The 13,670-nt window shown below is 36.6% G+C and overlaps 1 protein-coding gene across 1 annotated transcript; it reads left to right on the top strand.

The window, feature by feature from the left end:
* Positions 1-6,921: 6,921 nt before the first annotated feature.
* On the top strand, positions 6,922-13,345 carry LOC141440254 (uncharacterized). The gene is made up of 2 exons (XM_074104719.1): positions 6,922-6,991; positions 11,861-13,345. Exons 1-2 carry the CDS (start codon positions 6,980-6,982, stop codon positions 13,034-13,036), a joined length of 1,188 nt encoding a protein of 395 aa, XP_073960820.1. The 5' UTR covers positions 6,922-6,979; the 3' UTR covers positions 13,037-13,345.
* The last annotated feature ends 325 nt before the right edge of the window (positions 13,346-13,670 follow it).

Below are 13,670 nucleotides of genomic sequence, written 5' to 3'. Positions count from 1 at the left end.
TCCAAGATAAAGTATTAAGAAAATGTTTGTTAGGGCTAACGGCCCTTAAAGTTTGTGGTTAAAACAAAAAAAACAAGCTGTATAATCCTATCGTAACTTTACGTCACTTTTTGTAGTTTTACAGTGCATAATAAATAATATCAATAAACTGTTGTGTACAAAGAAGTTTATAAATAAAACCATAATTTTTGGTACACTCATTCACAATATTTAAGTATCAAGGAGGTTAAAATTAACATTGAAAGAATTTGAATGAACACCTGTAACAATTAATTTCACTTGGTCAAAGCATGTCGTGTTTTTGTAATTTTAAACCAAATTACAATGCAAACTTATAAAAACCGCCAAATGTGACTAAATGAGAATGGCGTGATATAATTTTGCATCCGAAAGCGGAAGGCCGTGCATTCTGTGGATTGTTGAATATATTATGCTCAGTTTTATTAATATATACTAGGTTTTGCCCGCGGCTTCGCCCGCGTGGAATTCGGTTATCGCGCACTGTTCCCTCAGGAACTGTGCATTTTTCCGGGATAAAAAGTATATAGCCTATGTCACTCTCTGGCCCATAAACTATCTCTATGCCAAAAATCATGTCGATCCGTCACTCCGTTTCGACGTGAAAGACACAAACACACACACTTTCGCATTTATAATATTAGTATGGATTGAGTAATTTCCTACAACAGAGTATGTTGCAGTTTATTATAAATGGTAGACTGTTACCAGCTTATGTTAGGGCACCTACTAACCTATTTAACCCGCATAAAAAATAAAAGAGAGAGAGGGGGAGGACTTTGTTCAACAGTAGACATTTTCCGGCTACTGATGAAAATAATAAGAATTCAACATCATGCCACTGTGTTTTACAAATAATTCAACACATCATTGTTTTCCTTGACCGTCAAGCTCGAATTTTCAAATTTAATATCGAATCAAAATTTCGAATGTAGGTACCTACTTAATTTCGCACGTGAATTTCGAAAACAATGCGAGCCCGGGTTTGATTCCACGATCCTCTGCTGAGAGGCCATATGTTAAACCACTAGGCCACCACAAATTTATAGGTACAGAGAAACAAAAATCATTGTGTAGATCTATTTACAACCCTAATCTGCAGTGTTGATAGCCGAAACTGTACGAACTGAAATCATTATTAGGCATGCTCCCTGCACATTGCGGTAATTGGATATTACAGGCAGGAACAATACTTGCTTATTTTAATTAGCAGATAAAGATTTTATTGCCTAACTACGAAGTTATTCGTGAGATCGTGGTTTTCCTTTTAGAATGGGTTGGTACCTTACGTTTTAAGCGAGAATCTTTTAGAAAAACAAAATATTATTTGTGTTTTTTTAGGCTTTTGTAGTCAAAATGGCAAAAACGGAACCCTTGTAGTTTAACCATGTCCGTCTAGCTGTTGTGAGTCTGTCCCTGGCTAAGCTCAGAGACTCTTAGAACTAGAAAACTGGAGTTTGACATGGGTTAACACATAATATTGTTCAAAAAGTGATAGAAAAGAAAATCAACATCATCATCATATCAGCCGTAGGACGTCCACTGTTGGACATCGACCTCCCTGTGATAGAGTAATAGTAGGACTTATGTTGCTGTTCCGCTCTTTCCCGATGCTTTTCCTCTCTTCCAAGATGGCGGATTAAATACATGCATTGTAATTGTGTCCTATGGAAATAAAGTCCATTAATTAATTGCGAATTTAATTTATTACACTCCCCTTATAGACTACCAGTAGCTTCGATTGGAATCATGAGAGTGGGGGCGGTAGATTGCCAATACTCGCTACGCTTGGCAGCGGGTTGGCGAGCGCAGTACATCTAGGATGTAAAGCAGCGTTTCCACCAATAATGTGCGAGGATGTGTTCCGAGGAATGTGTTTTTCATGAACCAAGAGAAACCGCTTCATTTACACATCCTCGCTCCGCTCAGCTGTTTCCACTAGAGATGTGCTGTGCGAGGATGTGTAAAGCATTTCTATTCTAATGAAAAACAAGTTTCTCGCAACACATCCTCGCACATTATTGGTGGAAACACTGCTTTAGGTTGCTAAAACGACGCTGCTCCCCATCTTCTCGAATCGTCCCTGAGCCGGTTTCTACGGCACCCACGGGAGGAGAGGGGGCATCAGTCTAACGCCGGCGCTTCACAGCACGGCAGAAAACAACAAGAACACGAACAAAAACCGTTCTTATTCCAAAGCATATTCAATTTCTAGGTCCAGGCGTTTAGACGGGGACTTGGCGTCAAAGTCTAAGTCAAAATATGTATTATTAAATTTAGATTACAATAGCACTTTTGAACTCGACAATCAGTCGAATGGCGATAATGTTAGTTCTATTCTTTTTATTTAGTCGTAACTTAAAATTGTGTGGCGATTGTCTCGCAGCGACTAGCGATAGAAAAGCTATCGTTTGATACACATACATACATCTGATTATAGTTGTGTAACGCATTACATAAAGATAATTAGACGATAGGTGACCGCGAACTGCATGCAAAATAAAATTAAACACGAAATTAAAACGAAATCACATTACGTAAAAATGAACACATTAGTGGTTTTTTTATATGATTTTTTGCAATGAGAATGTGTTCGGAAGAGTATCGCGTACAGTTTAATGTAAGTATTAAGCGAAGTATGTCAAGGGTAGAAGAAATGCAATCATTTAATTTACGAGATAATGCATTTTGCGATGAAATGAGACATAATTAAAAAAACTTTGGATTCACATTAGTCTCAGTGCGATACATTTATAAATTAATTAGAAATTGATAGTTTTTTTTAATGGTATAGGGGGCAAACGAGCGAACTGATCGCCTGATGGTAAACGATTACCGTCGTCCATGTGACTAAAATCCTTCCACTAAGAAAAAAATATGACTGTGACCCGCATGCTTGTTTGCTAGCTATTTGACATGAAAAAATATAGATACTAATAAACATTTATAAATGGATGTAAGAATGTAAGAGCTAGAATAAGGTTTGTGTTCTTTTTATGATTTTTGCCTAACAAATAAATATTATAGAGGACAACCAATTTTTTAAAATTTTCTTAACATTACTGAAATGTAAGTATGTATGTGTAACTTAAAGTATCCAGACAAACGTAAGGCTGACATTATGCTGAGTTTAATATAATTATATGTCAGCTTGCAAAATTATACTATGCGTTAAAATTCTTTCAGTGCATTTTTTGAGATGACAAATTTTGTTTAATGACAGTCTCATTTCATGACAAATTGTTCATGAAGCTCTTCTTTATCTATGTTTTCTTTCGTTCTATAAGACAAGTTAAAGTAGAGCGGCTATATTAAGAATATAATCGTATTTGTATAGGTATTCGAAACAAGATTGCTTGATGAATATTTAAAAACAGGTTTCTATTTAAATTTTTCATTTGTGCCACCATAGTGTCCACCATAAACTCAATGCCAAATCTACCAAATGACAAAAATTGTTCACATTACTAGCATTACAATACATATTATATTCTGTGTCAGTCATGATAAAATTTTAAATTGTGCTGGTTCATTTCAATAGCTGCTGTCAATGGAGATCATTATCTAGACACCTAGTGACTATCAAAAATAATGCTATTACAATCGAAATATTACATTGATGTTGATTGTCATATAAATTTGCTGTTAGGTTTAGTTTATTGCGAATACACGGAATTCATATTTTTCTCGTTGAGCGACCTACATGCGAAGATTTTTGGTAGCGCCATTGGAAATTCCTGATATTTTTGGTACCAGTTAAGTCCTGGCATTGCAGTAATTATGCCAGGTTCCTCTAGCGGACGATCATCCCTCTCACTCGCACTAACGAGTTTAATTATATGGTATCGAAACTTAACTAACGCAAGTGTCATCATCATCATCTCAGCCGTAGGACGTCCACTGTTGGACATAGGCCTCACCCATACCTCCAGTTGCTTCGGTTGGCAGCGGCCTGCATCCACCGTAAAGTGTCATTCATCAGTGTGCGGTTGGTGGACGTTCTACGCTGCAGTCTCGAGGTCTGTTCGCTCGCTGCGCTTGCCCCGCAGTCGCTCCACTCGAGCCTCGGCCCCAACGGCAATGTTAAGTAAAGTGTATGTATTTAAGTATGATTTAAAAATATCGATGATTTAAGCCTTGTTGCGAGTGGCGACCACAACTCGGAAGATTAAGTGTTGTTAGGGCTCCCACTAGATGAACTGACGATAAAATGAGATTTGCAGGCAGCCGGTGGATGCATCATGCAAGTGGCGAGTTGTCGTTCATTGTGGCGTTCTAAGGGGGAGGCCTTTGTTCAGCAGTGGACGTCTTCTGGCTGATGATGATGGTGATGAAGCCCTGCTTAGTGCTGTCAAATAGTATCATTGAAACTTTCGCACACTTTCTTCCGTACAAATGGATCCAATAGTTATATGATGCAAATAGAAAAAAGAACAATGGATTCCCTAAAACTATTATTATTAGACACTAAAGCCTCTGCATTTCTTCTTATTCCCAGCCATCCAAGACTTTCCCTACAATCATCTAGAAATACGTCAATTATAACTGCTCAAACACATAGCCATCTAGTGCAAGGTTACGTGAGAAATTTATTAGAAAACAAAACAACATTAATTTTAATAGAGCCTACCATTTAACTAACTGTTGGGAAACGCGCTGAAAACAATGTACTCGAGTCGTGAGCGTTAGGCAAGTTAGAGTGCAACTTCTATTCATTCACCTTTGCCAAACAAACGCGCGCGATACTGAATAGCTAACTCCGTTCGCGTAGAATTTGTTTATCACTATCCAGCAGGAACTACGCAATTTTCCGGGATAAAAACTATCATATGTCCTTCCCTGGAACTCAAACTATTTGTATACAGAATTTCATCTAAATTGGTTTAGCGGTTTCGACGTGATGAGGTAACAAACAAACTTACAAACTTTCACATATATAATATTAATGGGATTTTAAATTAGTGTGATAACACAAACTGGCAACATGTTGTATTTAAAACTAGCCGTTACCCGCAACTCCAGCCGCGTAGAATTCGTTTATCGCTATCCCGCGGGAACTACGCAATTATCCGGGATAAAAACTATCCTATGTCCTTCTCGGGGACTCAAACTATCTGTTATTATACCGAATTCATCTAAATCGGTTCAATGGTTTAGGCGTAATGAAGTAACAAACAAACAAACAAACAGACTTACAAACTTTCGCATTTTTAATATTAGTGGGACTTGCAAGTCAATTTTCACCCACTTCTAGTGATTAGACTTGAAATTTGATACGGATATGTACACTCATCAAAACTGTCTAGTTTTGAATGTGTCAATATACCTAGGCATGATACCTACTAATAAATAAATAAAATAAATAAATATCATCTTGACACCCCCAAACTAAGCAAAGCTTGTACTATGGATACTAGGCAACGGATAAACATACTTATATAGATAAATATATACTTAAATACATATTAAACATAAGAACCCGAGAACAAGCATGAATATTATTCATACAAATATCTGTAGTCAGACTCTCTAACCACTTTGGCCACCCGGTCGTAATGAGTCAAAACATTAAATTTGTCTAGGGTAATGAGTATCACAAGATTTTTTTGATGTGTGTAAATAGACAGAAAAACTTGTAAATAAAAAGATTGCACTATTTACAAAGCCATTAAGTCGAATGTGTACGAGTACCTGCGATTGAGAATTCGCCAAACGAAGCAATTCATCCTAAGCTGTTACACTTTTAAAATACAATATGAAAAGGTTTGTTTAGTTTCTTTATGTCTACAACAATCAATCATTCATTATTTTGCAACTAAATTGATTGATAGCATAGCATTCATCGTACTGACTTTAGGTTCATCAGTTAACACTCTTATCAACGTCAAATGTATTGACTTTGTATCGATTCGGCTCTTAAGACCTGTTTTTCTGAAATCAATTAATTTCTGGTTTTACTTGCACATTCCAACCTTTTTTTTTTAAAACAAGAAAGGTACATTAAACTTCACTTGTAAAAAAAAAAACGAAAATAGGTAAATTATACACAGTGTTATTGGTATTTCTTTGATTAATATTTTTTTCGCCAAAAAAGGCAAGTGTCCTAGTGTTAGTGCCCAATAGTTAATACACTGCACAAACAAACGGCAAATGCCCTAGTATTTGATATGCTTACACCCAATAGTAGACACACTGCTGTCACTTCCATTGCTAAGGTAAGGAGATAAAATTAAAGATCAGCACTCGGACGTCTAATTTATACCGACAATTATAAGAAAATTATAGTTATATTACACCCGGGACTTAAACAATACTAATAATTGTTGAAAATTATCTCGAAATTTCGACCACTTGTCTCGACTACTCTCGACCTCTTGAAAATTTTCCGTTAAATTCCATAGTTTTGCAAGATATCTGTCAATATTTGCACGCCGAAGTTAGGATTATAATATAGTATTTGTGTCTGGATAATTAACGTAACAAGTGTTACAATTTCTCGTAATTGACACATTTTTGTATGAAAAGATAACAATTATGACAATTTGCAGCACTTGTAATTTCCGTGGTACAATCGAACAAACTGAACCATGTACCAGGGTGGAATCTAGTGCTACTAATGTCGTATTAACGTCCCATTCTTTTGTCAAAGAAATTACAGTGAAATCGATTATTGAACCCTGGTACAAGGATCATTTTGTTCGACTGTACAGGGGTCGGTCTAGTCTATCGATACGCAATTTTGATTCGATAGTTTAGAGATTTATAACAAGTGAAGATCGGACCAGTTTTAAGCGGAATGCAATCTCAAAATGACCAGGTTACAATTAATTCATGTCATTATCGGCTAACGCTCACCCTTCTTCGAGGCGCCCGCGCTTCGGGGGGGACCGTATATAACCTGCGCGTGCCACTGGGTCCACACACAACCAGTCTTCGGCCTAGGCAGGAGACACATTGCAACATGAAGTTCTCGGTGAGTCGAGTGCAGTGACAGTGTTAAGTGTGGTTTTGAGATCAAGTGTTATTAAGTATAGAAAATTAGTTTTCAATTAATAGTGTTTTCAATTTGTCTAATGGTTTTCACGTAGCAATTTTGAACGCGTTTGCTTTTCACTTTTTGTCTCAAAACCGTACGAATTATAGTTTAAGCTTAATTTTTAGTCGTCCACCCTCAATTGATGCGCGTTTAAGTAGGCGGTTGAGTAGTGGTTTCAACTTGAACGGCAGCTACTCTACTCTACATTTTATCTAGAAATAACTCCACCGCCCTAATGATCCCACTGGACAATACAATTTTCCGGGACATAAACTAATCGTTTACCTACTATAACAAAAAATAAGTTTACCTAATCCATCCATACTATATACCATAATAATGCGAAAGTGTGTGTTTGTATGTTTGTCCGTCTTTCACGTCGAAACGGAGCGACAGATCGACGTGATTTTTGGCATAGAGATAGTTTATGGGCCAGAGAGTGACATAGGCTACTTTCATCCCGAAAAAATGCACAGTTCCCGAGGGAATAGCGCGCGATAACCGAATTCCACGCGGGCGAAGCCGCGGGCAAAAGCTAGTCTACCAATAAGTTTACTTACTTTTTTGCTTATTTTAAGGAAAAAACAAATAAAATTCCGCTTATAATTGGGCTGTGCTTATAATTACTTAATTGCTTATTTATATTTATCAAAATAGGTAATTAATATGCAGATAAAGATTATATAAAAAAACTTTACCCTGCTTTTGATTCGCAATCAGGTTTGTCTTTAATTAAGCGTGAACCGTCGAATTTATTAGTTTTACATTTAATTCAATTAACATACATTAACTTGATTTGAGTGAAATTTATTGATATCTAAACAGAGAGAGTTAAAATTGTGGCTTTAAACATCCAAAAATAGTCACCTTAGTTTGTTAGCATTTTAAATGCCTATGTCACATGATTTATGCTTTATAAATAGATACTTATTATGTTGAACAGCTACATACTCGTAATACCTAATTGTAATGGTCGCTAAAATAATTTTATGATTTTTTTGTAATCTTTACTGCAGATAATAATCTTGAAACATAATAGTAGTCAGAAAATAGCACAAAGTCAATTTTCCCTAATAAGGGATCACTTACACAGATAGATTCAGAAGATAGATTCGTTTTACTAAGGTTCATAAAAAAATCTATGCATTTTTTAAAGGTTAAAAAATTATATCGGTGGCAGCTATCACAAAGCTTAAAGCTAGGTATTTTTTTCACCAATAAAAAAAAGTTACACGCTGTTTAATTAATAATATATTAGTTTAGTAATATATAATTTACGTCAAAAGTTTTTTTTTGATATTATGGGTTGGTAACAAGATTTTAAGCCAATACGCCAAAAGTCAAAACAGCAAAGATAATGTAATTTATAAGCGAACGAAAGTTTACTTTTATTAGTCAATAAAGAACATTTTTACAACATTTTTTTGGGTAGGTACATCTAACAGTTCAACACTAGTTTTCTTAAGTATGAGATTAAGATTAAGTACCTATTTTTTAATAAATAGCCATAGGACTAAAACTACTATTAAATTAAAATAACTAAAACTAAAACTTTAATTAAAAAAGAGAGGTGGGCCTCTTGGCATGGTGCCCATCACGCCAGTACTTAACTATTTTTTTTAAATTAGTTTAATCTGATGGTCGTGTTGCCAATGCTTTTAATAAAAAAAGAACGTCTCTAGCACCTAATACTTTCCTTATACATAATGCTTTGCAAAAATACCGTCAACTGTATCTAAATCGTCTACCAATATTTTTAAAGTACCCCGAGGCAACCCTAAAGCATATGGCAATATCCGCCAGTCCGTTCCGCTCGTCTCCCTCAGCGTCTCGCTGAATGCACAATCAGTTCCACACGGTATTTTGGCTACAAATTACCCAATTTTTGGGAGAAAGTACATGTTTGTTTAGTAAAAGTTTCTACCCAATATAATCTACATTGAACATTTTGGTAGGAACAGTCAATAGTAATTTCTGATGAGCAAATACTTAAATATGTATAAGCCAAAGTTGACTTTACTTCTGTACCCTCAAAGAAATTTATTAAAATCAAAAACACAAAAACTTAAACTCTCACAAAAACACAGTAAATCAAATCCACAGCACTGCATTTTTATCGAAACGTTACATGAATAAAAGCTCCATTATTGTAGCCTAGAGAAGCGTGTTTTAAAGTTAATCATTCCTTTTGTACATACTTTTCACTCGCTTCAATAGTAAAGTTAAAAATAAGAAACTTATATCTCAATTACACATTGTATAATTGTAGTCTTAGGTTTATTTCACAAGCGACATGTATAATTTATTAGCAAAAGTTATTGCTAAGTAATAAACTCAATATTACGTTTATATTAACTGATATGTAAACAGTTGTAACTTGTATCAGAGGAAAATAGATCAGTAACAGCGCAACACGGTTATGCAACGCGTCGAGCTTGCTCGCCGAGCCGATTGCGCTTGCACAATTAAGCACACAGTCGCTTATTGAGCGTGGCTCGTCAAATTATATCTAATTGGTAATGTTACGAATGAAATGGATCACTGAAACTATTAATGAGTGTGACAATCAAACGTAATTTACTTTACGCAAATTGTACCACTTTGTTTAAAAGTAGTTCTACTGTGAGCTAGCTCTTTTTGTAGAAGATTTAATTTGTGTTAAGTAGTTAGATTAGCGGTATGTTTTAAATAACAATGCAGCGGCGTGTCTTCGTAAGTCAGTCAGTTTAAAATTTAAACTTTGTTATACGAATATGGTAAATATTGTCAATAGTAAAACTATTCCAGCGTTCTTCTAAACAATTCTAGTAGTTTCTAGTTAAATAAAATATCCCGGTAGTAACCAATTTATTTACAGACTACACATTAGAATTTTAAATGTTGAATAATTTTACGCTCTCACAATCTGTACATATTATCAATTCTAAATTGCCCGTTCTCGGCGTCCGTGTGTCTCACAGCTAAGTGCTCCAAATGATCTGTTACGTATATGCTTATCTCATTGCTTTCACTAGAACGTAGTAGCGTAATTAAACAGTAAGACAGTTTGATTATACGTAGCGTAAATAATACAGTAGGTACACATTTTGAAAATTTCTATCGGCTAAAAAACTTCTTTACTTTTATACTGACTTCCCAGATACCACCCAAATGTGGAATTTAAAGCGAAATCAAGTTAAAAAATCAAGTTGTCTTATTTTCATTAATTTTTGGTGCCTGGTAAGTGTCGTTAATTGATAATTGCGGCATTCTAAGCACTATTTCTTTTTTTATTCTTAATCCATTTTTGGCAAATAAATAACTGATAATAGTTCTGATATTCTTTTCGGATCATTAAGCAGCTTTAAGTAAGTAGCTACTAATCGCTACTACATGAATGGGTTTGCGTGTCAGTAAACTGTTAGTTTGTTGTAACGCATTAATTTTATCTGTATCTCTTACATGAAAAAAAAACCTTGATTTTGTAACATTTAGATTTCTTTTTTCAACATTGTTGTTCTATAATTAAATGCATAGTATATTTATCGAAGTTTATTTGATTTCATGATGATTAAGGAAGAAAATATGGAGGCAGAGGAGGTATTAAAGTTTCAAGTTTGTATAAGCCTTAAGTATAAGCAATTAAAGCCATATTTAGACCGAAGCGGTTAAGATTGCATTATATTTAATAGACTATTGTTTGTCCGAAACTGGGGTAATTGTTGAATATTCAAAGTGTTTCCTTCTATCATCATTATCGTTAGCTAAATAATCTATGGAGAGTAAAAGTTTAATTTTCTGCTTGTGTAATAAGTCAGGAAAATGCTTATAACAACCTGTTTTCATATCGTATCCTGTCGTTATATAAAAATCCAAGCAAGACACTAGTAGAATGCAGTCAGGTTTAGAGTATAATTTTCCTGAGTCAGACGTGTCAGTGATTAATCACATAACACCACTTAATGTAACTGTCGGCTAAGCAGCAACGAAGAAACTTCCGTGAGAATTTTACGTCACATTAAAACAGTTATACTGGTACAGTGATTATTCGTAAGTAGTTTGTCAGGCTTTATAATTCTTACGACGCTTGCAATATGGAGTTAGTTAACTTTACAACTTATGCAAATCCGAAGCCTAGTGAGAAAGTTTTGCATAACTACAAGAAAACACTTACTTGGCAACAAACAGCAATTAAGATCGTTACGATTATTAAACGCTATCATTATAGAAGGGGAAGTTACGTATACTTAGCAAGCATTTACAGCTTCTAATATAAGAAGACAAAGCATCGTGGGCATAAGAAGTAACTTCTAGCGAATGAATTATGAACAATCTAAACATTTTGATCGTACCCACCGTTCTCGCAATAAAGTTCACAAAGAATTTCCTAGCCAGGCGCCTGAGACACTGTAATATTTATTGAGAAAAGGTCCCATTGCGTATCACAATTCGGTTAGTTCAATTATACTTATTGAGCAACGGGTGAAAGACATTCGTATTCCATACTCGCTCTCAAAACGTGTATCTGTAACAAACTTCCTCTCAGCACTTACGGTTACGAAACCTACTTTAAATTCCGTTCGTGTTTTACTCTTATTACAAGCTTTTATTAAGTTTGCTATGTTTATTTGTTTGAGTCAAACCTTGAAATTTATATTATTTGACCCACTTATGTCAATCTGTTGACAATACAATAATCTGGTAGTGACATCCTGGTGGTCCAGCTAGGACCGTTTCCGCAGAAGAGAACTCCTCAATGGTTAATTTCATCAAAAGTACAGTCAACAAAACAAAACTTATTTATAAAACTTATTTCTTTGTTTGCAGGTTGTTTTAGTAGCCTCATTGGCCGTGGTGGCCTTTGCCAGCGAGGAGAAAGGCGCACCTAAACAAGCGGCTGCCGAAGACAAAAAGCAAGAGAAGAGGGGTATCTACGACATCGGTCATTACGGTGGAGATGAAGGACATAGCTTCGGCGGCCATGAGAGCCACGACTTCGGAGGTCACGGTCATGAATCGCACGGTTTGAGCCTGGGAGGAAGCGGCGGCGAATATGGAGGCTCTTACGACTCCTGGAAGCCTATTGAGCACCATGGACACCACGGACACCACGAACAGCATGAGCACCACGAACACGTCAAGCACGTCGAGGTCATCAAGAAGGTCCCCGTGCCATACACTGTTGAGAAGCACGTGCCCTACACCGTCGAAAAGAAAGTGCCTTATGAAGTCAAGGTCCACGTACCCCAGCCCTACACCGTCGAAAAGAAGGTCCCAGTTACCGTTAAGGAGTACGTCAAATACCCCGTGTACGTGCCAGAGCCCTACACCGTTGAAAAGAAGGTCCCTTACGAAGTCAAGGTCCCCGTTGACAAGCCTTACGAAGTCAAAGTGAAAGTGCCCACTCCTTACACCGTCGAAAAGAAGGTGCCTTATGAAGTCAAGGTTCACGTGCCGCAGCCCTACACTGTCGAAAAGAAGGTGCCTTACCCAGTGAAGTACGAAGTGAAAGTGCCCCAGCCTTACGAAGTCATCAAGAAGGTGCCTTATGAAGTCAAGGTCCCAGTCGACAAGCCTTACAACGTCTACGTGCCTAAACCTTACCCAGTGACCGTCGAGAAGCCTTACCCCGTGACCGTCGAGAAGAAGGTGCCCTATGAGGTCAAAGTGCCCGTTGACAGGCCTTACAAGGTCGAGGTCGAGAAGCCGTACCCCGTCCACATCAAGGTCCCAGTGCCCAAGCCCTATGATGTGTACAAGAAGGTGCCTTACACCGTCGAGAAGCAAGTTCCTTATGAAGTGAAAGTGCCCATCGACAAGCCTTACCCCGTGTACAAGGAGGTGCCCGTGCCTCTGGTGAAGGAAGTGCCGTACCCCGTGAAGGTGCACGTGCCCGTGTACTTCAAGAAGGAGGTCGAACACCACCACCACGAGCACCACGAGCCCCAACACGAGTACCACCACGAACAGCAACAGCAACAGCAACACCACGGCTGGCATTAAGCGTTAGTACGCTAGGTCTCACACCAGTACCTTATTAGGCTAAGTTCGAAATGTGATCATTAAGTATTTGTAGTGTATATATGTTGCAAAATTGGTTCGCTCGCGTAAGGTTGTGAAGCCGGGACACGGCGCAGATGATGGCTAACTCCGCATAGCATTGCTCACAATGCGCGGTACCCAGTTGTATTATAGTGATCTGTTATTACTTGTTTAGCTTTTTGTATGCTTTTGTTTTTATGTATGAAAACTAATCAAAGTACCTCGTGCTTTGATATGAGGCTGATTTATTAAAAAAAACTAAATCTTAAACCTTATTTTTTATTTTGATTCTCCTTCGTAAATGTCATGGTTGCTAAGAATCTAAGTCGAGCAAAACAAAAACAAAGGCACGGCCGTATCATACTTTTCTCGAAGCCATTTAGGCTATTTTCAACATTTTCTTTGCATAAACTACTTATTCAAAATTCTAAATGGTTTATAGCTGTTAAATCAGCGAATTGGTCACTAAATTATACAAACATTTATTCAAAGACAATGTAGATAAATAGTGACAAAATTTTATTTGATTCGTCTCGGATGAAAATAAGAAAGTGTAAAGAATTTTAATAATGATGATGACATTGATGACATATGA

Source organism: Choristoneura fumiferana, chromosome 22, assembly GCF_025370935.1.
Source record: "Choristoneura fumiferana chromosome 22, NRCan_CFum_1, whole genome shotgun sequence".
Lineage (NCBI taxonomy): Eukaryota > Metazoa > Arthropoda > Insecta > Lepidoptera > Tortricidae > Choristoneura > Choristoneura fumiferana.
This window is presented reverse-complemented; position numbering and strand designations above follow the sequence as displayed.